Here is a 27,065-nt window from a genome sequence, read left to right as displayed (position 1 = left end):
CATATCAGACATACCACCCTAATATATTTTGGGACATGATAATGATTCGTTATTTTTTTTGTAGTAGGTGGTTAAATATTTTTGACCTATAGCATAACAGCATCCTAATCAGATATGGCTACCTGATAGACAGGTAACAAATATTCGCAAACTTAAAGTCAAATTGTATTCACAATACATCACTGATAAATCTGTTGATACCAGGCGCAGCAGGGAATAAAGCTGACCATTTGCAAAGTGTCATCACTCAGCGTGCAATCAAAACCTCCCGGACAGTGTACTACTTGACTACGCGGTAAGGGGGCTTCAAGAAGCATATTCTTTTGGTTTTACAAGTGTACTACATCCTGGTGAGTAATAATATCACTGGAGTTTCTGTCGTCAAGGCTTTGTCAACTATAATTATATACGAATATATTTCCCGTTCATTTGAATACAGAAAATTACCAACGGCGAAGAAACCACGTGGTATTAAATAGGCAACAATTTAAAATAATTTATGGCCTCTATTTTATATTAGACAACCTGTCGATCATTCAGTAGGGTTCCAAAAGACCCTAACATGTTTCATACTGATTAATATTAATTGAATACAATTCCAACCGAGTATCTTTTCTAAAATAGGTCAAAACACGCGTACAGACAGTTAATAACTAATTCAATTTTTTCGATATCGATTTCCCCCTTCAGATATATTCAACGACAGTAAAACAAACAAAAAACAGATAACGACAAGATGCACACACAATTATACAATGTTTTGCCACCTGGGGTAAATACTCAGTCACAATCCCATTTAAGATCGCAAACTTCCCATTTATCAAATACACCATTGATTTATTCTCATTATTATCCAAATGATACGGTATCACAATCAACTCATCAACACCATCACCATCATCACCACCACCAACAACAACATCGGGAGTTGTCACAGATTATTACAACAACCCCACCACCACCACAGACCGGATCAGGAGCAGCACCGTCTAATTACATAGAGAATGTACCTATTATTGAAAATTATCAGTTATCAAATGAATCTAGACATGTAACTGATACTGACAGTTTATTTCCAACTATTGCACCATATACAACTAACTCACTGTCAACAGCGTCCACGTTGTCATCGTCCTCATCCTCATCTACTTCGATATCCTCTTCAACTTTAATGCCCGAAACAGCAATCGATTATAATAATCGTGGACATTTAAATTATGCTCTATCTTATTTATCAAATCAGACAAGTAATAATAAAAATTTTATTAATTCAAATTCATATCATTCATTGAATCGTTTACAACAAATAAACTCTTCAAAAGAATCAATTAGTGCGAATCATTTAAAATTATTATATCCTCAATGTTATGTTACCCCACCGACATTGAATGAAGATTTATTGGATACTTCACAATCGACTGGATCATGTGATACTTCAGTGGCAAATGTATGGCCTCAATCAATTATTAGTGCTCAATATTCAACAAATTTTTTATCTTCATATTCAACAGGGATGGCAGCTGCTGCAGCAGCAGCTGCCGTGGCTGTCCATTCAACATCTTTTGATTATACACAACCATCAATGATGTTATCCCCTTCAGGATCAAATACAGCACAACTTTGTCGTCATTTAAATGACAGACATTTAGGAAATAATAATAATAACGATGATAATAATAATAATAATTCAAATATATGTAATAAAACAACAGGACGTATAAAATCAACAAATTATTTAACGTCTACTCCAATTTCATCACATGTTAATGTAAATAGTCATATTTCAGAGACCAATTTTCCATTACCAACCTATTCTTCTGTATCGACATCATCTTGTTTACCTTCTGCAACATGTGAATTATATAATATACCACAACGTATTTTATCTAATCGTTTGTCAATGAATCAACATATAGCTTCCACTACATTGACATCTGTACCAACTGGTGAAGTAAGAAGTTTAATCAATAACGAATTATATTATTGTCAATGGATTGATCCAGTACCTACAATACCTGGTTCTATACCGAAACCATGTTCTAGAGTGTTTGATTCAGTTACAGAAATAGTTAATCATATAACTTTAGAACATGTTGGTGGGCCAGAACAATTAGATCATACATGTTATTGGAAAGATTGTATACGAGATGGTAAACCATTTAAAGCAAAATATAAATTAGTTAATCATATTCGTGTACATACTGGTGAAAAACCATTTCCATGTCCATTTAGTGGATGTATGAAAGTATTTGCACGTAGTGAAAATTTAAAAATTCATAAAAGAACACATACTGGTATGTTATATTATTGTTATATTTTTATTCTATTTTGCTTAATACTAAGTTTATGTTATGTGTATATTAAGTTACGGTATAGGTTTAATTGTTAAGACTTTCGGATTTCAGATATATAGTAGCAAGTTGGTACCTCGTACCACAGACTTTGATCTAGGTCACCAAGTAATATCACTAGCACTCATACTTAGAGTGTGTTTTGGAGCTACATATATTAATCAGTCCTTACTGAATAAGCTATTTACAAGAAAAATATAATAATAATAATAATAATAATAATAATAATAATAAGTATTTACCTTATTTGAGACTGATAGTTTGTGAGTTCAGAGAAAACCACTTTCACAAATAAATTGTAGTCCTAAAATTATATAACCTTTTATCCGAAACTTATAAATAGTCCCAGGCTAGAGCAAAGACATTGTCCAGGTCTGTTTTCGTTCAAATCATGTAAGCCTGTGACGATAATAATCTATATTTATATGATTGTACAAAATTCACTGCATAGGTCTGACTAACCTTACCCTCTCATTGTATCAACGAAGTATTATTTTAATTTTAATCCAAATTATATACTTATTCATGAGTTTAAATAAAGACATACTCATTAGACTTACCAGTGAATATAGATAAATGATTTTTACAAATTTTAAACGATTCACTTATCAGTAGAAAACCATAATACCCCAATTTTCTAAGCATTTCACAACCAAGCACAATTGTATATATCCGTACAAAGCGATGATAGATTATCACGGTCTTCTCAGAACACATAATTATCACATTTATTTAAGAATTGTAAACTGAATGTCAGCATTGCAATTTTACTGTTTATACTAAGATTAGTGTATGCTAAACAAAAGTCGTAAATAATAGGTATTATTAAGGCAGTCTATTAAGGATACACATGTACATCAATACAAACTGATCAATTACAACAGAAAAATGTAATTCTTAATATACAATGAGCATACTTTTCTCGTTTTTTTTTGTTTTCTTACAATCAACTGACATTAAAAAAACAACACTCAGTTCTCAATAATTCAGTTTATGTTACGTTAATAATACAGAGTATTTATTACAAATTATTATTTTCCACCACAATCATCGACATTCAATGCAAATCGATTGAGTTTGAGTAAACTACTCAGAAATAGTGTTCATGACATTAAGTACCATTCACTATCATTATTATTATTACTATTATTGGTGATTCATGCTGGGTTTTTTTATATCTTCTCAAAAAATTCCTTTTTATTATGGATTAATTACAATAATTTATCACTTATTTGTAACACATAAACACGTGATAAATCGTCTTGATAATACTCATTCTACTTAATCAAAACAAAAAACTACGGTAAAAATAAATCCAGAAGTGAGAATGTAGGATTTTCGAAAGAAATAATGAATGTCTAATTTTAACATTACATACTGATTCTAGTTAAACAACCACAGAAAACTAGTAAGTAATGGATAAATGTTTTGTTTTAATCGGAGTTCTCATTACCAAATTGGAGGTTGAATCTAAGATCTTAAGGTTGATTTGAGCTAGTATTCATCAATATATATATCCATAAATATAGTCATTAACTTAACAAGTAACTATTTTGATTTTCATCAGTTTCTTTCTGTGTCTCTATTTCAATAATATTGGCTCACTAGCACATTATGATGTTCATTTATTCAGTGAATCACTATAATTTTTATGAGAAACTATGAAAAATATTCTAAGTACTTAAACTGTCACTTCTCATCATAAATTTAATGGTAAATCAAGCAAAAATAGTGAATACGCAGTATGAAAAAAGTAAGATTTTAAAATTCTTTACAACTCTTCAACCATAACCGTTAATACCTGGAAGCACTAGACATCCGTTTCGTCTTAGCTTAGGACTTCTCAGCAGTGTGCATTCACGATTCCTCACGCGAGATTCGTGTCCAGGACCTTCAGTCTCTCCCATGAACACCTAACCTCTAGGCCACTGAGCCGGCATCCAACGGTGTTAAGATTCAAGCGGAGCTAATCCGTGCCAAGTAGAGATAGGTATCTACCTCAGAAAATGAAAGATCGTCACGCAATTTCATGGATTGGTTGAAATTAGACATTAACACCATCGGATTCTGGCTCAATGGTCTAGTAGGTTAAGCCTTCGCGGGCGAGACTAAAGGACATCGTTACGAACCGCACGTGAGGAGTCGTGGATACACACTGCTGAGAAGTCTCACAATAAGATGAAATGGCTGTCCAGTGCTTTCAGGTTTTCAATGGTGGTCTAACATTCATCGATTCATGATTTCAATGGGAAAATTATTTGTTTATTACAATATAATTTATACACTTTCAATGAAATCAAGTACATGTTTTTGAAATCTTGTACAATATTTAGTTATAATCGAATATTCAATTCAACAAATTTTATTATAGTGGTTTACAATTTCAATGATTAAAGCAAATATTTTCTACAGTGTAATTTAGTTCCCCGCTAGCTATTTACTTTCATTTGATCAATGAGATAGTATCAGTAGCCCTTATACAAAAAAGAACAACTTAGTACATAAACCGAATACATAGTTACTGAGATGTATTGAATGATTCTAGTAAGACATTCTACAGCTATATGCTATATAGATTTTTTATATTTCCATATGTCAGTCATAGTTTCTTTTTATATAATTTATCAATGAAATAAAAAAAAGTGGCACCTGTTAGATTGAACAATACAATTTCACTTTTCCATCATTTTCTACGTAGACTTTTATATTCTTTAAAGTATTAGTGTATTTAATTTTAACTTTTCCTTATCTTAAACAATTCGCCATTTCCTTTGTTTATTTCATTGTGATCTTTCAAAACTAAAAACTTCCTGTTAAATCGTTTCAATAAATGGTAGTCAATAGAAATATTGACAAAAAAAACTACGTAAATATTTAAGGAAAAATTGGTTTTTCTCAATTGATACAAAAAAGGGTCGATAATAGATTGTGATCACCTCAACTACAAATTGTATTTCTTTGTGTGTGTGGGGGGGTGTAGTAGTAGTGGTAGTTAAAAATTTATCAACACATTCTTGTTAGTTGTATGACCCATCTTTTTTTATTTTTTTATTTTTCCATTGAATATTGTACTCACATTATGAACAGGTGTAATCAAATGATCAAATAAATTAACTGATCTATTCAGTTTATTTAAATTGTAGTCTATAAATTAAGATTAGAATTGATCTTATCAGAGACGGAGACAGAGAGAAACCGCAAAAATATAATGGTGATTAGTGTAAATTCTTTAAATGACCTGTTGTGTGAAGCAGAACATTTTTAATAATAAAAAAAAAGAACACACAGTATATTTCTATGTATTATTGTTATCAGTTTAGTCTCTAACATGTTGATATGTTCTAAGTACTTAAAGGTAAATGTGTTGTTATTGGAAAATAAACAAAACTTCTTATCGGTTTACCGACATATGAAACGACTAAGTAACTCACTTTTTTCCATCTCAACAAACTAATTCTTCACATTGTAACTCCACATCTGCTAAAATGTTCAGTCAGTAAAATAATACAAGAATACTCAAGTGAATAAATATAATTTCTAAGAGGGCAAGTAACATAATTAAATAAATTTGAAAGTTCTAAAGTGAAATGTTAATCAGTTTTAATTTTTAAACAAAATTTACACCAAGGAATAATGTTGTTATCTAAATAAATGTTAAAGAATAAAGGAACATCGAATAATTTTCCCATAATGGTTTAAAATTTTTTCTATAACTAAACCTTGACATGGATGTTTTAACTAACAAATTGAAAGATAAAAAATATGGGATTGAATCACTAAGTTTTATTCTGACATCATATTAATTTTTTGTTAAACGTTAATTTGTGGAGAGAACAACTTTCAGACTTTACAAAAACCACCTTATCTGTTAAGTCCCTTGCTTGATTACGCAAGAATATGATATACAGCTAATAGCACTCGAACGTGTAGAATCCCAAAGTTGTAAAATCAGGAGACAGAAAAAACAGGGGAAGTGATCATGTACAAAAAAACATGTGTATTTATAGTTATTAGCGTTGGCTATAACATCATTATAGTTCAGCCAATCCACAAGGAGGCGAGTTATGCTGTCGTCCACTCGTAGCATACCACGTTGATATTCTAGAAGGCTCTATCACATTCTGATTAGATGGAATCTCTTCGGCTCCTTTAGAGCCTTTGGACTCCACGTCTTGCTTCTCCACACCGTCCCAACGCACTTAGTATATCAATTCATCCAGTTTGTCAGTATTGTTTAAATTTGACTTACTATTAAATAGTCAGCCGATGTGACTAAAGTAGTTAGTGTATATTATGAACCAGCCGTCAATATAATACAGTTACTTCTCTGTAGTTATTAAAAGTATTCGCTTAAAATATTCTAATTACACGGTATGGCATTCCACAGAAATATTAATAAATTATTTTATACTTAGCAAACATTTAATGGTATATAACGATATTTCATGTAGTGCTAATTGTTAGTTCGTTTGTTCCATCAGATTTATAATATAGTTTGCCGTTCTAATTCATTGTAACTGATATTTATTTTCATGACTGTCATTCATAATGCTAATTACAAGTGACATCAACTAAATTACTTTCAGTATTATGAGAAAATTAACTAAGTTCTTTTTTCAATTCACGTCTAGATGAAAGTTAGGTTTTCAAAAAAGATTATATGCATGATATATATACTTAACGTGTAATAAATTAAAATTGAATGTTTATTTACATTTAAGATTATGGATGTATTAAATAGTAATAATTTCGTAACGGCCCAACTGTTATAGCCCAAAGCCGCCAATTAGAAGCAGCGAATTATCGATCGGACCAAGGACGTGTAAAGCACGTACGAGCAGCCTAGAGTCCTGATTGATCCTGCTTTCCGCCTAGCTCAGCCAGTGAAGTCCAGAACACTTGCCTCAGCCTCTGCAATATGAACCATTATATTTCAAACATACTGAGTTTATATACCAATCAAACAAACCACAAAGTATCAATAAAATATGAAACAATATTTGTACAAGAATTAGCCCAATGTGGCTGTGAATGAGGGAGGTAGTAATTAATATACTGGGTTAAACTCAAGAATGGTAGAACGTATAATAATAGTTTATGGGTCAAAATAAAGCTTACAATAAGAGGAATATGAATATGCATAATTTAGTTACTTAATAATTATACAATATAAATATACGTTTAGTATTGGTCCATCAGTAGATCCCTAAATTTATTATTCATTATTCTTGTCGGGACATAACACCAACGTTCCCTAATCTGAAATAATCTAAATATCAATCATAAACGACGATTGAAAGGAAGCTACTTTTCTTTCGCTTTCAGCATGCCTTTGAAGAAGGTTTTTATTTAAGAACTGGTATCGGCTAATGAACTACTGAGACGTTACATCATATCATAAAATACTTGAAGTTAAAAAAAGCTATTTAGTTACAATTTAGCAACTAAATAATACTGTACTCATCATGAGTTGTGAAAGGGGTAGTCAATTGGTTAAGATGTCCGAATCTCGACCACTAACCCCTGAGGCTCGCATCCGCCTAGATACTTTGGTGTGAGCAATCGGATAACAGTATTAACCCTGATACCCGAGTACCTCTCGCATGATTTATCAATTATTAGTCATTACTTCAATTCGGTTTAGATTCATAAGTGGGGACTGTTGATGAGAGCTTCGAATAAAGAAGAAACATCAGTCTAGTAATCAATGATTTTCATTTGTTACTTCACTTAATATCAAATCAAGATTAAAATCATTCTTTTTCGTAAACTAATCTCCATGATTATCGAAATGAACATGCTGTTGATTGACTTGAAAAATATTTTTTTTGCCTCTACTTCTACTATCACTTTAAATACTACTAATAATTCTATCGCCAAAATATTCAATTCAACTTTTTGTAAAAAAAAAATAAAATACACTTATTTTAATTAATACTAAATTACAAACCATCATGAATTTAAAATTTCTTCTAATTTGTGTTATTGTGCTAACAACTCACACGAACCATACACATACACACATGCACATACTCTTGCATTCCATAAAGATATAAATCTAAGCGAATACATTCTCGTATTTACAATAGCACTATTTTGAATAACTAGACAAACATTACACACAAACACTAACACTCATATTTTTATATACGAAAATTAAATTCAACCCCCACCACTTTCTAATCATCATAGATTCCCGGTAGGGAGTCTAATTAACGAATAAAAAAAGAGCAAAAAAAAATTCGAAGTACATCTTAGAATGAAAAATTTCTTAACGATAACCATTTAATCTGATTATTATTATTGAAAATAAAAGCAAATTGTTCTCTCTTTTAGAAAAAAATAACCTTAAACTACTTTATACCTTGTATTTTTAGTTTGTGGTACTACTGTGCTTAAAATAAGTCATTTTAAAGCAGAAATTTAGTTAGTTTTATTATGGCTATCATTATTAGTAGTAGTAGCTATCACTAAGTTTTAAAGAGATAGCAACAATATGAAATTATTCTCTGATTTATTAATTATATTGTTAGTCAAGTGATAAGTATTAAGCAAAGATTTCTATTTAATTAAACGCTAACGTAAGTTTTGGGTTACGTTAAATTTGTGAAGAATATTGATTTTTACTAAGTACTTCTATCATGGAAGAACATCATTTGGTAAACTGGGATTGAAAATGACGGAGTAGTGGTTGACTGTTCCTCATTTTTTAAAGAGGCAACTCAGTGCGATTCACTTTCGACATCACACGCGATCAAACCTAAAATTTTTACATTTTTACGGTAATCATTATTCTATATGAAGTCTTTAGTGCTAACTGGTGATAATTTTGGAAATTAATCCAGCATTTCTTAGTTGTCAGTGGTTTTTAAATTGAAACGAATTTTTCTTCACCAGACATCAGAAAAACCTGAGGTTAACCATATTGATCACTGTTAAGTTCCGAAATGAGAGGGTAACAATTAATCGCTTTTCCGTGACTTTTAATAATCCGTTACTTGACAAAAGTTGACCTAAACATCTCTCTTTAGACTGTTATTTCTTACTGATTTATCATTCGGATAATATTGCCTAGATTAACTATTTAAAAGTGTTTGTTTGATGGATTAATAGAATTCACATTATTCATACTTCATTTTGTTTCTTGTTAATTAATTGGAGTTAATCAATTTGGTATGATAGACAAATATCGCGGAAATAACGAATCTTAGTTAAAATACTGCATATTTCATATCAGAGATGATTTACTGAAAAGTTAGTTATTTGGAAATGAAAACATCCTATAGGAACATCTTGTGTATATAAATATTAAAACAACTGAATCATTTATGTATTACCCATTACGTTGTTCCAGCATTTTCCAAGTCTTTTAACTCGTATAGTAATTACGAGGTGAATCCCGTCCTTAGCTGACATTATTTTTCGAACTATAGAAAACCAGAGGACATTAGATCGCTGTTTTTTTCCATTATTGGGAGCTCCCCATGTAGTGCGCGACGCTTAACACATGATCTTCAGATCTCAAGTTAGGCAACAAATATTCAGTTTGTGACATATCATCTAGTGATCAGCAATTTCAGTTTCAGTCAATATCTGTGATTCAGAGCAACATACTTCTTGAATAGTCAATAAATTACTGCTCAACTCACTTTTCGAAATTCACCCTATTCGAGACAATCCGCTCAGAATGTACATAAAGTAACAGAAACTGATCAATTATGGTTCTGTATATTAACAACAGGAAATTATTAGCCCTCAAGAAAATAATTAAAAAATAATTGTATAAAGTAAGTTTCATAGTTTGTACATTCAGAATTTGTTCTTTCGTATTAAAGAGGAAAAAAATTGTCATTTCTTTAATATGATGAATATTCTCCCTTGAATTGATTCATTTGTTATACCTAAAAAAATGTTGATAAGAAAAACAATATTAGGAAAAAGAAATGATTACATATTAGTTCCTGTTGTGAATGCAATTAAAAATTGCGTCATTTCGCACAGAGCTTACCATAATAATAATAATAATAATAATAATAAATATAGTGAGAAACCAAATAAGATTGTAAACTTAACTCACAACTGATGCTTTCTTTTAGTTTTAACTGAAAAAAATATAACCATTCATTTGTTTTAATAATATCCTGAAAATATTTTCGCACCTACTCAAATTCCATTTGACTCTTATTTTATGTATATTCAGTCTATTCTTTAATGAAGTTCTCTACTCGAAATTAAATTTTACTCACCTCTTTTGTCTGTTACAATTTGTATGTGTAGATGAGTAAATTTTTTCCCCTTGTTTGTAGTTTTCTTGTTTTTTCATTGTCATTGTCTCCCTTTTCCAGTTTCCCCTCTGCTCTTCTTTTAGTATCAATAATCATGGAAAATTTCATGAGATTTCTGTAACTTACAGTGGTGGTGAACACTTTTGAAGTTTGTATATGAATGCATTTACTCGCTACAATGTGAAATTTTGTCAGGAGAATATGAGATATGCAGCTACTGATTAAAAAAATTAAAAAAAAACATTGGTCGACAAACAGAAATATTGCTTCGGTAACTATCAATAATTTACTTCAGAGTTAGATTATTACGTAATAATCAATATTACCATTCTGCCAGAATATGAGAACATTCTCAACTATAGTACTAAAATTTTTACCATAAAACATATTTTGGCAGACTTTCGCCTCTTATGCTAATTTTAGTTAGATAGGAATTTTAAAACAATAAACATTGGATAGCTGTTTCACTTTGATATATGACTCCTCAGCACATTCACTAGCTCACTGGGGATCAAATCCAGGGCCTTTCGATCTCATGGAGAGTGCTTGATCCTCAAATGAGTTAGCACTTAGTCGGTTAGGATTCCTAACTTTATTTCACTCGGGATATCTCTAAGACATTTTTTAATGTTATTAGTGATTAACACTCACTTGTCATGGCTCCACTCTAGAACATAAAAAAATCAACTTTCAATGTAAATCATTAGTTAGTACATGATTATCACTGCTATAAAGGGTTTGTAAAAATTGTTAAACAGTCTTTCGTTGCCTCCTGGTTTTCACCGACTGTCTAAGATCAGTCTATTACGTAACCTAAGAAAATTTTTAGTTTATTAATTAACTCGGTATTTATTTCATTTATACATCACCAGCACATTCATATTACACTACATACATGGCCACCAATCAATTGTAGATATCAATTTCAGTCCTACAAGAAGTTTATCATTACTCGAATAACACATTGGTCATGTCAATTAGTGTGAAGCTGGTTGACAGTGATCGAACATGTCAGTTCTCTCGAAACTACAGATACGCCTTTCTAACGAGTGCCAAATAGCCCGAAACCTAGGTCCGGGGTTTCCTATCGATTACCTTCAGACATCACCTTACATCTCAACATAATCGAGTCATTCAGACTAGTGACCACATTGCGATTTGATAGATATAATCCGATCAGTACAAAGAAGGACTTGGTATACATCATACTAGTCACTACTGAGTTAACAATAAATATTAAACAATTAATAAGTGTACATGAACAAGAAGAAGGAAATAGTTAGATGAGGAGTAGAACTGAAAAAACTGGTATAAAAGGCTAAATAAGAGAAATATATCTGTAAGGCATTGTAGTTTTCCGTTATTAGTGTTAAGGTTTGCAAATGATCAGTCACTACTAACACATGTGCATCCTAAACAGATTGCTTCGATATTTCTATTGAGTCAAATTTTTTGAATAAAGTTGGTTGGTAACTAACATTCGGCCACTGTTAACAAAGACTGATTAATTTAAATTCTTAGAATAAAGAGCAAAGAACTAAAATCCATTACAAATAAAATTCACATCCGTTGCACAAATCGTTGGTTATCTGGACTAATTATCTGATTGCCTTAAGTGTTGGAAATTTAAAATGTAAATCTACTGGGCTTAAATTATAATGTGAACATCATAACTGTAATGCAGTTGACGAGTTTTAAGTAAAGTGAAACATACATCTTGGATTTCATTCTTAACCACTATCTAACCTTCTTGGAAAAAAGTTTAATTTAAAGCTAACAAACAAGATCAAAAGATGACATATATTAATCTATGCTAAATTCAATACTTGCATAAAAGTACGTAATGAATGGGACTGTATCATAGTGATTTCTTTTTAACCTTTTCACCAAATGTTATAACTCAGTACGATGTAATTTATGAGTAATTTGAAAGACATTTGAATGATTTGAATAACACCTTATGAATAACGTCAACTTTATAAAAATATTACAATTCACTTACTTACAGACAAAACAGTAAGTAAATTTATGATTATCTAACAAGCAATCACTATTTTTCAAACATAGAATAATTAGATCAGTCAATCAGTAACGACGTGGAACTTCGTACGTACGTACATCAGTTTGAGTTGCCACACCCCATTAGCACAGAAATACAGTTGTCTATTCAAATTCCGTATTGGTAGAGGTAGTAAGAGTATAAGCAGTAATGGGAAAGATTAGGGTTTGAAAATGTTATTCAAGGAGTATAATCCAGTGAAATAAATTTCGAAAGAAAATAATGGACATGAAGAATTCAGAAGACTAGAATTGGGGATAATTGTACCTTTTCATAATTCAATACTAAATGTAACGATATTCATATAAAACACCGGTACATTTCATCATGAAGCTTACAGGTTACAGATTCTCACATGTTATAGATTAATGTAATGGATAATATATTCGACAATTTCAAATTACATTATTAAACTTCACAATGGGTAGGAGTATGAAATCTTTTTTTTAAGAATAAGAAACCAGAACATTAAAATTAAATTAAAAATAAATTTCTAGCAACTTAATTATCTCGTTCGACAACTTCAAGGAAGATTATTTGTATATCCATAATAGATAGACTAAAATATGATTGAAATATTGTTGAAGAATAACATCCTTCAGTAAAGTATATATTTATATTATTATTTAATTATAGGGTTTATTTATAAGACAAAAAATAGAAGAGATCACACTTTAAACTAGAACATATAAATCCCAATTGGGATTAGATAAAAAGGGAATCTTTGTAGATCACTGTTTCATTTGATACACATGCATTGTTTTCTTTTTAAAGATCACTAAATGATTAATTAAACTGTGAATGTACAATGTTTGTGAGTGTGTACATTTAAATCCCTATTCATTTGGAGGCTAACTCATATATATATCTATAAATCATACTCAACATAGTAAATAAATATCTATTCATGAAATGATAGTTTTTTTCCACACTTCAAGAAATTCCACTCATAAGTTAACTTAGGTATTTAGATTGAAAGGATGTATGATATCGTATACGTGAATTATCACATACTCGAATGCCTAATATGATTAAAAATAAATTTGTCTATAATTTCAAGGATTTAATCGCTTTTTTTCTATCCCAATAATAAAGTAGTCATTGTTAAAGTTATCCGCCAGTTCTCAAAGAATAAATGTTCGGTTTTTTTCTTTTAAATTGAGCATTTATATGTATGGATATATCACTGAATCCAATAGAAGATACGACGACTGTTTCATTATGATTTGAAACTTATTTTTATTTCTACTCAATATATTAAACTCTTATGATTGATAGCCTAAGAAAGTGTATTTCATTTTGAAATTCTATACGATTTTTCCGAATTACAGAGGATTTGAAATATTGCATAATATGATTAGAATCTATATGTTCTGGAAAGCTTGACAAATCTTTTTTATGTTACTGAAGACAGAAGATAGGAATTCAGTAAACCTTTGATATTTGTCAGAAATCAAGTATAACCTTGAGACATAATAAATAGAAAACTAAGGGGGAAATTGATACGAACTGGAAAGAAATTACTCCGAGCTTTCTTCTTCTTCGTCAGAATTATAACTTGTTAGAAAAACTAAAACACTAGGTATTTTGAAGGTTTCCTAGTATAGTGATAACTTATTTGTGGTGATTCTCTGGTTGAAAACATCAGATTCAATAAGTTAATATTACTTACTATATAACGGTATTGTCATTCGTGGGCTCTAATAATATTATAAATTGCTTGAAATAAATGAATGGGGAATTATTTTCTACTTCAATCTAGTGACTAAATATTTCTATGTTAATCACATTAAGGCTACTAAGAAGTGTCAACTTATATATGCGAATGATTTGTGTATTGTTTCACTGTCTCCAGTATTATTTTAGCTGTCGCTAGAGTGATGTTGTTTAAAGTAGAACGAAAAATATTTATTTATTCAATAACAAACTTTTTAGGCATCCAAGTTATATAACTAACGTTAAATTTGCGGAGTAGTATGTTTCCAAAACTTCAAAGGAGTGAAGGTTAAATAATAACCTATAAATTATTAGAATGATACAAATAAAAAATTTTCACTGTTTGAATCACAAAATGACCCCAGAATAACATTGAAAATCCAAAAGCAGTGGATAGCTGTTTCGTGCTGTAATGAGACTCGTCAGTAGAGCGAATCCAAGATCCTTACACAGGGGATAGAACCCAGCACTTATTGTCTCACATGCCAATACTTAGAATCTAAACCACTAAACCAGAGTCCGAGTCTATACATGCCTAACTTCAGTCGATTCACGACATCCTCCCACCCCTTATCTAACGTCCGAGGTGGGTATCTGTCTCACATCCAACATGATCAAACTCCGATGACTACGGCTTCTCAGTAGTACTCCATGAGTTGGATCTCGAAGCCGATCACCAGTAAACATGTGATTACTATAAGCATGATGGGATTTTTGGAGATTGAGGAATTTCTCATTTGTGAATTGGAGATTGTATGTGGGCACTTGTGGGGAGTTTTATACTCGTACGAAACGACTTTTCAATATTTCAATGTTTTCAACTACTTTCTAACTGAGATTAGTTCATAATTTAAACTATGAAAATTATAGAGTCTCTACAAATCTCCTATATTTAGAAAGAGGATTATTGTTCAACTCTGATGCATTGTGGACTATAGTTTTATTGATAATTATCAGAAGGGGTTTTTGGATATTATTGTAATCTCAATAGTTGATATCATGAGTCAATTGAATCTAGACCACTGTGCAAAATCTGAAAGCACTGGACGGCAGTTTCGTCCTATCGTGGGACTCCAGTACTTTCAGGTGTTCCATGGTGGTCTAGCTCCAATTGACTCATGATCTCAACTATTGATAATAATCAATTTAAAATACTAGCAGATAATATTTTTCTAAATTTATTACAATGAAAATGATGAGGTTAAATCGAACTAAACTTCTGAATACATTTACGTCGTCACCTTGTATTAAATGTCCCCTTTGATTATAATCAGTCTTTATCGGGATATATGCACCCTGTTAGGATTACTTCAGCATAGTAATTTTGTCACATTTTCTTTGTTATGGATGGATTATGACTACCAGAGGAATCCTCGTTGTGGGATTCATCATATTTAGAATTCACCATCTGAATGTACCTGCATTCCAGCGTTGGTGTTCTCGATGAGACTTGGACATAGTTTGTTTCATTTCGGATGTCCAGCGCTTCATCCACTGAGCTACTAGTCGTCAGTTGTCGAAAAAGTAAAAAAAAGTGAACTGATGAACAGCTAACTTACAAAAAGTCTGATTCCTAAAATTTAAACATTTAGAATAAATAGTCCAGTAATGTACCGTTCAATAATTTATTGACTACAAAGTTGAGTTATCAATTATTACCCTTAATTTTGAGGAATTCTGTGTTTATTCATAAATTTAGATGTTTTTAGATGTTCATTGACGCCTTATGTCTTATTACAGTGGTTACTTACATACGCCTGTTAACACTCATGGAGCAGCATAGACCGCTCACCAGCATTCTCTATCCAACTCTGTCCTGGACAATTCTTCCCAGTTCTTTCTAGTTGTTATTCATCCTTTTGATGTTTGCTTCTATTTCCCGACGGAATGTGCTATTCAGTCTTCCTCTTTTCTGTTTCCTTGCAAGATTTCAAGTTAGCACTTTTCCCTTGATGCAGTTTGGTAATTTCCGTAATGTATGTCCTATTCACCTTCATCGTGTTTTCTTAATTTTCTCCTCAGCTGGGAGTTTGTTTCTCCAAATGATATTAATTTGTAACAAAGTATGCCTTCAAAATTACTACAATATCCCTACAAACTATTTATTCTAATCAGTATATTTAAATGAACTAAATAATTTGGCGTTTTATTTTTAAAAAATCACGAGATTAGTACTAATATCTCAATCATAAACTACTATACTTACCAATTTAATAAGAACTGTCAACTGGGTACTTTGTTCCTTACACAATAAACTGAATTTTAATATTTAAAATTAAACAATAAGAAATCGTAACAAAAAGTAATATTTTCTTGCATATTGTTTTATAATTTATTGTTTAAAAGAAAGCTAAATTATATTCATCAGTATAGGGTTTTGGAGATTATTAAGTTTTTGATTGAGATCATGATAATTACCATGTGCTCACTAGTGGCTAGCTTCGTGAGGGAATTCTCGGAGTTCTAGTGAGAAGCCGTGACCAGTGGAGCTAATCCAAGTCAGATAGAGATAAGTATCTACCTCAGACGATGGAAGATGGTCGAACAATTTTGTAGATTGTTTGAAGTTGTACATTAACACCGTTGGATACTGGCTCAGTGGTCTACAGGTTAAACGTTCGCGCACTAGACTGAAGGCCCTGAGTTCGAATTCCGCGAGCGGGATTGGAGATGCGCACTGCTGAGGAGTCCCACAGCAGGACGAAACGGCTGTTCAGTGCTTCCAGGTTTTCAGTGGTGGTCTAACATCAATCGGTTCATGATCTCAATCAAAAACAATAAGTCATATTCATTTTCAAATAGTGTTAAAACTTAATTGAAATTAAATCTATGGAAAAAAGTACAGATAATGCACATACATACACATGCCACTGTTTAATTAATAAGTAGTAAGACATTATTTCAATACCATTGGCAGCGACACCAAATGTAGTGAAGAAGAACACAGGTGAGGACAACTGATTATATTTAGCACAAAATTGCAGAGTTACTTGGTACAATAGAAAAAAAAACCATATTCCAATATTTCATTTGCTAAATGTTCATTAATTGTCTCAGGCTTCATTGTTCCTGCATTTACATATCAATTACTTTTTGTTCCTGTTCTTCCCTCTTCAATCCTTCCAACCTTTTTGCTACCAAATATTCTCTCCCTGACTAGCGCTACATACTACTTATGTCGACATAACTAGCACACATCATATTATTAGTGATACTTCTTGAAATTAGTATTATCAATTAATAAAAAAAGTTTATAATGAGAGAAAAAAAGAATCAACAAATTGTTCCAATTATTATTATATTTTGTTTTAACCTACTGATCATGTAAATTAGTTCCAAATAAAAAAACAAACACATATGAATGAGTTCAATTAAGAACTAGATGTAGCAGTAAATGTTCATAGAACCCTCATTTTCACACTTTAAATGTTCAGTAATTTTTTTTAGTCCACAAAAGGTTGTTAGTTTTCTTATTTTTTCATTTTATGAAACAATATTATTTATAATTCATATAAAACAATTCATTATGAAATAAGGTAGAAAACAATACTCTACTGTTTACATTACAATATTAAACAATATGATCTGAAAAATTGACTAATTTGACATTAAAGATAATGATGATGATGATGATGTCTTGTTGTGGTGTATTCTGAATTTTCCAAATCATTGCCTAACATCCTATGAAAAACTACTAAAAAAAGAAAGAAAAATAATAGGTACATGACTTGTTTTTATCCTTATTTAGTATAGAGATGATAGTATGATAAAATGCTTGACAATATTGATCCAGTTCACTTTCTTAAAATCTTGATCACTTTGAGATAATAACACAATTATAATTAAATGACATCAAAGGTCATTCTTTTACTTTCAACATAGTTGAATTTAACTGGTCATATCGGTTCATCAGAAAATGTCTATTAAATCTGATTAAAATGTAGTGGATATGTAATTGGATATAAGAAATCAATACTCAGTAATAATAGACTTAAGGTTTACTGTTAATATCATTCAATAGACAAACTGACAGTTCGTAGCTGTCATATTACCCTACAAAATTAAAGGCCATTAAACAATAATCTACTAGTGAAATTCGGATAATTTTATTTACCTAGATTCATCAGCTGAGGTGGGTATCCGTCTTACAAACAGTATGATTGAATTTCAATGATCACGGCTTCTCAGTAGTACTCCATGAGTTGGATCTCGAAGCCGATCACCAGTAAACATGTGATTACTATAAGCATGATGGGGTTTTTGGAGATTGAGGAATTTCTCATTTGTGAATTGGAGATCGTATGTGGGCACTTGTGGGGAGTTTTATACTCGTACGAAACGACTTTTCAATATTTCAATGTTTTCAACTACTTTCTAACTGAGATCCACTTATGATTTAAATTATGAAAATTCATATATTTATGACACATAGCAACTTGTCATATTAAGGCAGTAAAAACTGTTATTCCATGCAAAGAAGAATGATAATATTATGAATAAATAAAAGACAGAAAAGTTATGTAATCACCAGATAAATAAGCAAGAAAAACGATAATTACTAGAACAATGAAGTTCAGTCAAGTTTGAATACGTTATTTATTATAGAATCAATCACTTTAGTCATTCTACATCGAAACTCAATAGACAAACTGCAATCAATGATTTTAATTGATTGAAGACAATTGATAGGAATCTCTAGATTACAATTTTATGCTGATTAGCTATTATCAACAAGATATATCTGCAGTTATGAACAAAATAATATTAATATCAGATGGGTTTTGTGGATATTATAGTAATTTCAATGATTAAGATCATGAGTCAATTGAAGCTAGACCACCATGGAAATCCTGAAAGCCCTTGACGGCCGTTTCGTCCTATTGTGGGACTCCTCAGTAGTGATTGAAATTACTATAATATCCACAAAACCCATCTGATATTAATCGACATATGCTCACTAGTGACTGGCTTCACGAGGTATATCCTGGAGTTTTAGTGAGAAGTAGTAACCAGTGGAGTTCAACCAGGTCTGTTGTGAGATAGTAACTCACTGAAGACAATGGTGGATGTGTCGCTCAATTTCGTGGATTAGTTGGAGTTAGATATTAACACCGTTGGATGCCGGCTTAGTGGTCTAGTGGTTAAGTGCTCGCGCGCGGAACCAGTAGGTCCTGGGTTCGGATCTCGCAGGGGGCGAGGTCGTGGATGCGCACTGCTGAGGAGTCCCACAATAGGACGAAACGGCCGTCCAGTGCTTCCAGGTTTTCCATGGTGGTTTAGATTCAACTGACTCATGATCTTAATCATTGAGGATAATATTATCCAACATGATCTTCGCCGACGTCAATTGATTTTGTATTCACAGACCATATCATGGAGCTATTTTTTATGTGACTAGCTTCATATACGACTAACTCTACAACATTATCTGTTTACTGGATAGAATAAAATAAATACCACAGAATAAACAAATATGAAAGTAATTATTATATACTAATCAATTGTATTACAATCAACTATGTTTGAATTGACTGATAGTCAACATCTAATTAATAATATTCAACAAACTTATTGACTTCTACAATTGATATTTCTCTTCATTCTTAAAATTCTCATTTAAATCAATTTTTCTATCGTCTAAACTATTTGTATTATTCATTCGCTTTTTTAATTATTGTTTATATTCAGGTGAAAAACCATTTGTTTGTGAATTCGAAGGATGTGATCGTCGATTTGCTAATAGTTCCGATAGAAAAAAGCATATGCATGTACATATGAATGATAAACCATATTTTTGTCGATTTAAAGGATGTGATAAAAGTTATACACATCCTAGTTCATTACGTAAACATTTACGTGTACATTATTTATCACCGAATGATGCATTAAATCCAACAGACTATGATACACACTCGAACTCAAGTGATACAATCAATAATAATAATAATAGTGACAATAATCAACTTAATACAAATGATTCACGTACATGTACACGTACTAATAACATGAATATGACAGAAGTTCTAACACGTGAGTCTCATAATTCTGTTAATCCTACAAATTATTTTTATCCTATGATGAATCGAGATAATGTTGATTGTATACGTAATAATAATTGTACTGGTAATAGTACTACTACTAATCACAATAATAATAATAACAATTGTACTAGTACACTGAATAAATTGAGAAAAAAAACTCAAGATAGTCCTATACATACTTCAGATTTTTTATTACGTAAAGCTTCAAGAAAACGTCATTATTCTACTAGAAATGAATATGATTCAGAGAGTTTTACACATGTTAATACAACTACAACTACTAATATAACTAGTAGTAGTATTAATATTCGATCACCATCTTCAAAAGATTTTATGTCACAGTTAGCAGCAGTAGTATGTGGTCCAACTGAAAAAGAGTTTAAATCCCAACGAAATAATTTAAATTATAATGAATTTCAAGGAACATTTCAACAACATTCTGAAAATATTTCACAATTTCGTAATGATACGTTTATGTGGGGACAATTGGATAATGAACTCCCTATAACAAATAACCGTAATAATAATTATAAGAAAACAAATACTAATCTATCTTATCTATCATCCAATCATAATATTGATCCATTTTTATCAAATTCACGTATGTATTCATCATTAAATTTTGGACAGTCTTTATCAACATTATCACAAATAACACCATCTTCTCCAACAGATATTATAGCACAACATGAAATGAATATAGACAGTGTAAAGATGAAATCTGATCTATTGAATTTAAATCGCTCTTATGAATTACATAACAATGTAATTAGTAATGATAATAGTAATCCATATGTTAATTTACATCACCAACAACATGAAGAACAAATGGATCATTTACAACATTCATCATCACAATATGCATTGAATGAATATACTCAAAATTTATTTCATGCAAATGATTTTTTAATGGAAACTCAAAAAAATTTTGGATTAATAAAACATCCTTATTATCATACTCAACAACAACAACGTCAAGGATCATATTGTTTCTTACCATCATCACATCAATATCATTCCGATAGCCAACAACCTCAAGAATCTCAACATTTTCAACGGCAACAAATGAATTCCTCTCCAAAATTATATAATAATTTATATTCACTTGAGACAAATCTTTTATATCCATGTAATGATAATAATAATAGTACTAATTCACAATCTATACATAATTTACAACAGCATCAAAAACATTTAACATCAGAGAATTTACTAACACAACAATCACAACAACATTCAGTCTATTCAGAAACTAGTCATCAATCGAACTCAACTGATTCTGACTTAGAAAATAGTAGTATTTTATTTAAAACTAATTTATCAGCAAATAATTCATTTATAAACAATAATAATAATAATAGTAGTAATGGTAATAATAATTCGATCACATCTTGCACTGGTAATATTCTATCAACAATAAATAATGATCATAATAATTTATCCATTACAAATGTACCAGTAATTTCTACACCGACTATCATGACAAGTTGTGAAACAAGTTCATCAACAATTTCATTATTCTCACAACTGAATGAAAATAAATTAAAAGAGAATTTACAAGTGAATGACAATAATAATAATAATAATAATAGTTCTACGGATTTATCATTATCAGAAACATTAACATGTGGAGTACAATTTCCTGTAGCTAATTCATTATCAAATTGGCTTTCATTAAATAATAGAAATGGGATATCAGTTACAAATTATTTAGGATGGTCAATGTTAAATAATGATAAAACAATGATCACATCTAATATAAATAATAATACTAATGAATTAACTCATCACTCATTAGACAATAATAATGATAGTAATAATAACAGTAATCAGACAGATAGGATAAACAGTATTGATCGTATACCTTCAACGGTACATCATCAAATGAAATGTTGTGAGAATTTTGATAATATTCCCTTATCGAACAATAATAATAATAATGATAATAGTAGTAGTAGTTTTCTTAATAACGATAACGAGAAAGATACCAGTAATCAATGTACATTCACAAAAAATAAAATAAAAGATCCAGTAATTTCCCCGTATATTTCAAATTGTGCATTTTCATATATTTGTAATCCAGATGATAAGCATAAATTGCATGATAAAGAAGAAAATGATCAACGAAATAAAATAGTTGAACATAAGAATGATTATATTGACAACTACTATTCATCATCATCTTCTACAATAATAGATTGTGTTAATGATTCTTCAACTTTATGCTCAATGATAAATAATTCAGTTATTCATGGAAATATTAACAAGACTAATGCCGGTACTACTTCTCTTTCTGTTACAACTACCACTATTACTACTAATGCTAGTAATGATAATAATAATGATAAATAGCATATGTAACACTTTACAAGTTAAATAATTCAATTTCTAATCTATTTTTTCATACTTCCATTATAATTCTCTTCTACTGAAGATTATTTATTTACGTAATTCATTGGTCTATTTGATTATCTCCGATCCCCCCCCGGTGTACATAAACATATTCATTGCTTTATCAGCTCTTATTTTCGGTTCTAATTTATATATATACGAAAGATTTTAATTGTGCCAAAAAGCCCATAGAATAATTTTCCTACAAAGTCAAACTTCACTCATTGACAGTATTGTTTTTTTTCGAATACTTTTATTATGACCATCATGTTAAGTCGCTAACGTAAAATAAACCAAACACACTCTATTTATTTCATATTATAATTGAATTACACAGTTTTGTGTTCGGGATTTTTTTCTGTTTTCTCTTATTCTACTAGAACTTTTCAGTATCATGTCCCTATCTATTCTATTTTATTCACGCCATTTTTTCTGTCATTATTTTATCTATCCGATTCTATAGAATATTATTCTTTGACTACTTCCAATAGTTATGTTACATTCATTATCTTCACAGTTTCTCATTCATTCACTCACTCACTCACTTACTTACTTTCTATCACATATCCCCCGAACTATTATCTACATCTTTTTTATCACTTAAACGAAAATCTCTACTTAGTTTGTTTGTTCATTTATACTCTTACCATTCTTCTTTATTTTCTCAATGAGAAAACATGAGAAACAGTTTTTTTTTACAAGAGAAAAAAAGGACTTTTCTTTAGACATTCTTTATTTGTGTTTATGATGAAGTTAACAATAACATTGACGATGAAATCATTCTCCTTTTTTTTACTCAGAAATGTAGATATAATAATAATATACATTTATCATTGTTAACTTGATGATGTAATAGGTTATTACATAACAGAATAAACTTTATGTTTTAAAATAAACGATTGAATTATTGAATATCCTTTCTTTTTGGAATTATTTCTGAATATCATCTTCAGTATACCGAATTTTAATGAAAAATCAGTTATTTGATGGGCATATATATTGAACTTGTTAACGAGTTGTTAACTAGGTTGAAGATTAGATCCATGTTTTCTTGCTGATTGTCTTCAGGTTTTTGTTATAAAAATATAGCTCTTTTTATTGTGATAAAGTAAACAAATAACTGGTGTTATTATCAGGTTATATGAAAAAAGTTTTGTTTAAATTTATGAATTTTGGTCAACATTGAAGTTTTGACCTATTGGTTATCATAAACAACATTGAAATTGAGTCTGGAAGTACTTGTAAATTTAAGATTAAATAATTCATACTCATTATTTACTAGTTTTTGGAAAGATTATTTAATTGTACCATCAGTAATTCATTGTAAAATAAGTTAATGTTTGTTCTTTTTTATACGCAGTTTCAAGAACGCTGTGTGTTTAATGCGATCGAAAGTTAAACTGAGTTGTCACATTATATTAGCGTGACGAGATGAAGTTAACAAGATAAACAGAATTTAAATGAAAATATTTTGGTAGTCACTGTTGTCAAAAAGACTGAATGTCTGAAAGGTATGTATGAAGGAACACTGGAAGTCAATATATAAGGGTAGATAAAGAATCAATGAATCTGTAAAACTGTGATCAATTTTCAGCCAGTATCACTTAACGTCTCCAACTACTGATAGCAGTTATCGTGCAAACTACAAACAGGTTATCTGAATCTTTCCACACGACTTAGTTCAAATGACGATGAGTTCACAGTGTGATGTCAAGTTTTTTTCTGGTGATCACTAGCTTCCTTTCAGCCTACTCGTACGCCAAACAGCATTGTCCATCGAGATGGACGGTTTTCAGGCATGCATAATACATGTTCTAACCACCTCAGTTGATGAAAATTCAAGAATTCATCAATTATTTTATTATCTTTGCCTATTACCTTATACATAACCGTAGCATTTCTCCCCCACTTCCTTCATGTTACACGAGCAATGCTTAAAAGGCATCCGTAATCAAATATTAGTAGCCAACGAATATCCGCTGGTGAAAAGAGGGATACTGGGAAACCCAGTGCAAACACCGCTTGGGGTTAATTCTCATGAATATTCTCCATAAGCTGTGACATGGGCAGTAGTATCCAAATAGAGAGCTTTCACAAGGTTTATATGCTTCAGTAGCGTGACCCTAAATGACCAACGATTACGGGTAATGCAGTTATATGGCATCTTAAGGTTAGGAAATGCAACTTTATTCGGTATTCGGAAATTACGGCCACGTTCTGGAACCTGAATAAGGGTAAATACTTGAGCACTACATCCACATCTAGATCTGAAACCCTCCTGGTTTCCCAGAGTTTCCTGTTCATGAGACTAATATTTTAGTTATAATATTAATCAGACCGATTACTCTGTTGTTATAATAAGATGAGTTCTGTTCTGTTTTTAAGAACTTCAACGATCACCAAACGAGACCAATCAGATGGGATTATGTCTAATTCTTAAGATGTAACTTATATATCAGGCAACTGAACTGTTAATAGTCGACCACCTTATTTACAAACATCTAGAGTTAACCAAACGGTTTCTGCTACTTTCACTCGTTTCATATTGGATATGGCATTTTCAACATCATTAAGATTTGGAGGGAGGTATTAATTTCGCATTCATATTGTTTTGAGATAGTTTAACTGTTTTTAAAGTGCTTTATCCTCATTTTACTCTTCTAAACCTAAAGTGGATAATAGCTTCTTTTTTTTCTGAAATAGTCTCATTAACAGCTGGCTTTTTACTACTCGTCTTCCTGGTCAATTGGTAGATTCATCTGATGCTACCCATAGTTGATGCTTTTTTATTTCCCTCTTGCTTTTAGTGATCGTTCCTGATAACGATCCTTCCACAAACTTTTTGTTAGCCAATGGTTGAACTGTCATCGCTCTTCAGCATTCTCTCAGGGATGTGTTTTCGAGCAGCTATTAATGCAGTAAGTGCTACTAAAATTCATTGGTCTTTCTTAACTTTTTAATTTAAGTTAGTATCAAATATCGGCATTGGATTTACAAATGTCCATATATCATTCCAAGCTTCTTCTGGACGAACATTTTCGATTAAACCTTCAACTAGTTCTTCCCTGAAGTCATTTCTCACCTTTTCATTTTTGAATTGAGCTCTACAAAGTCCTCCCATCATGACACTTTTACATCCACTAAAACATATACATACTCTCAGTAAAACATGACTGAAGTCCAAGCATGTGCTCCAGAAGGAGTGGTAGTCTTTTAACAATACCTGATGAATATATATTCTATTTGTGCCAATTATTGTGTTGATGTTAGAAGTCATTAGGTTAGGCAGTGTTTCTTATCATGCTTAAAGTTTGTCCTTGCTAGGTATCAGCAATTGCTATAAGATCATTTTAAATTTTTCGAGTTTGACTAGGCCTACTAACTTGGGCTTTAGAAACATTTAATACTACTAAAACGTCTGAGTTAATGGCTTTGTGAAGGAGGACAAGAAGCTTCCCGTAAAATTTTTGTTTTACTTCATTCAGGTTGCAGTTAGTGAGGAGGGGGTGTAGATTGAAAAGGCAGAAAGGCAACGAAGTATGTTCCGAATCCTTATTATCCCACTAAAACAGACAGTACAAAAGTAAATGCTGACCCGAAATCCAGTTAATTAGTAATTGTTCTAGTTTCAAACTGAATGCTATATGTATACCAATCAAACCACGACAAGTTGCTGTCACTTCCGCAGATATATGAAATGTAACTAAATGATTAGCCTGTACATGTGTTTCAGAGACAAAGTGTACATTGGTAATATAAGAGTCTATAGACTTAGCTAGTGAGGCCTGTTGTCCTGTTTGATATATGGTTTGAAGACATATCAATAACAAGTCCTTTGAGTACGACTGCTATTATTGGTACTAATATAAAACAGTTTAGATGTTTGAACCTGTACTTCATAAAGTTGAGATAAGTATGCACTTGAAACGATGGTAATTTATGGCTCAATTAAGCACTATTTTATAATTTTAAAAGTAATTTAATGTGTTCAGTCACAATTAGCTAGTTCATCTATTCTTAGTATTTTATTTGAATATTTTACCGAATTAAGAATAAAATAGTCTCCATTATTTAACCAAGATTTATTTTAACAGTTTCGAACTAATTCAATTCATTTAACCTTATTTAATCAGGTAGAGGTTTTGTGGATATTATAGTAAATTAATAGTTGAATTCATAAGTCAATTAATGCTAGATTATCATGGAAAACCTGGAAGCAATG

At 30.9% G+C, this 27,065-nt stretch overlaps 1 protein-coding gene across 1 annotated transcript; it reads left to right on the top strand.

The window, feature by feature from the left end:
• Positions 1-736: 736 nt before the first annotated feature.
• MS3_00006337 (uncharacterized protein) lies at positions 737-22,804 on the top strand (the record flags this gene model as incomplete). The annotated part of the gene is made up of 2 exons (XM_035732302.2): positions 737-2,294; positions 20,100-22,804. The coding sequence occupies 2 exons, from the start codon at positions 737-739 to the stop codon at positions 22,802-22,804; spliced, it is 4,263 nt and encodes a 1,420-aa protein (XP_035587610.2).
• Positions 22,805-27,065: the final 4,261 nt, after the last annotated feature.

Source organism: Schistosoma haematobium, chromosome 2 (genome assembly GCF_000699445.3).
Source record: "Schistosoma haematobium chromosome 2, whole genome shotgun sequence".
NCBI classification, from domain to species: Eukaryota; Metazoa; Platyhelminthes; class Trematoda; order Strigeidida; family Schistosomatidae; genus Schistosoma; species Schistosoma haematobium.
The sequence above is the reverse complement of the archived record's forward strand: the minus strand, read 5'-3'. Positions and strand labels throughout refer to the sequence as shown.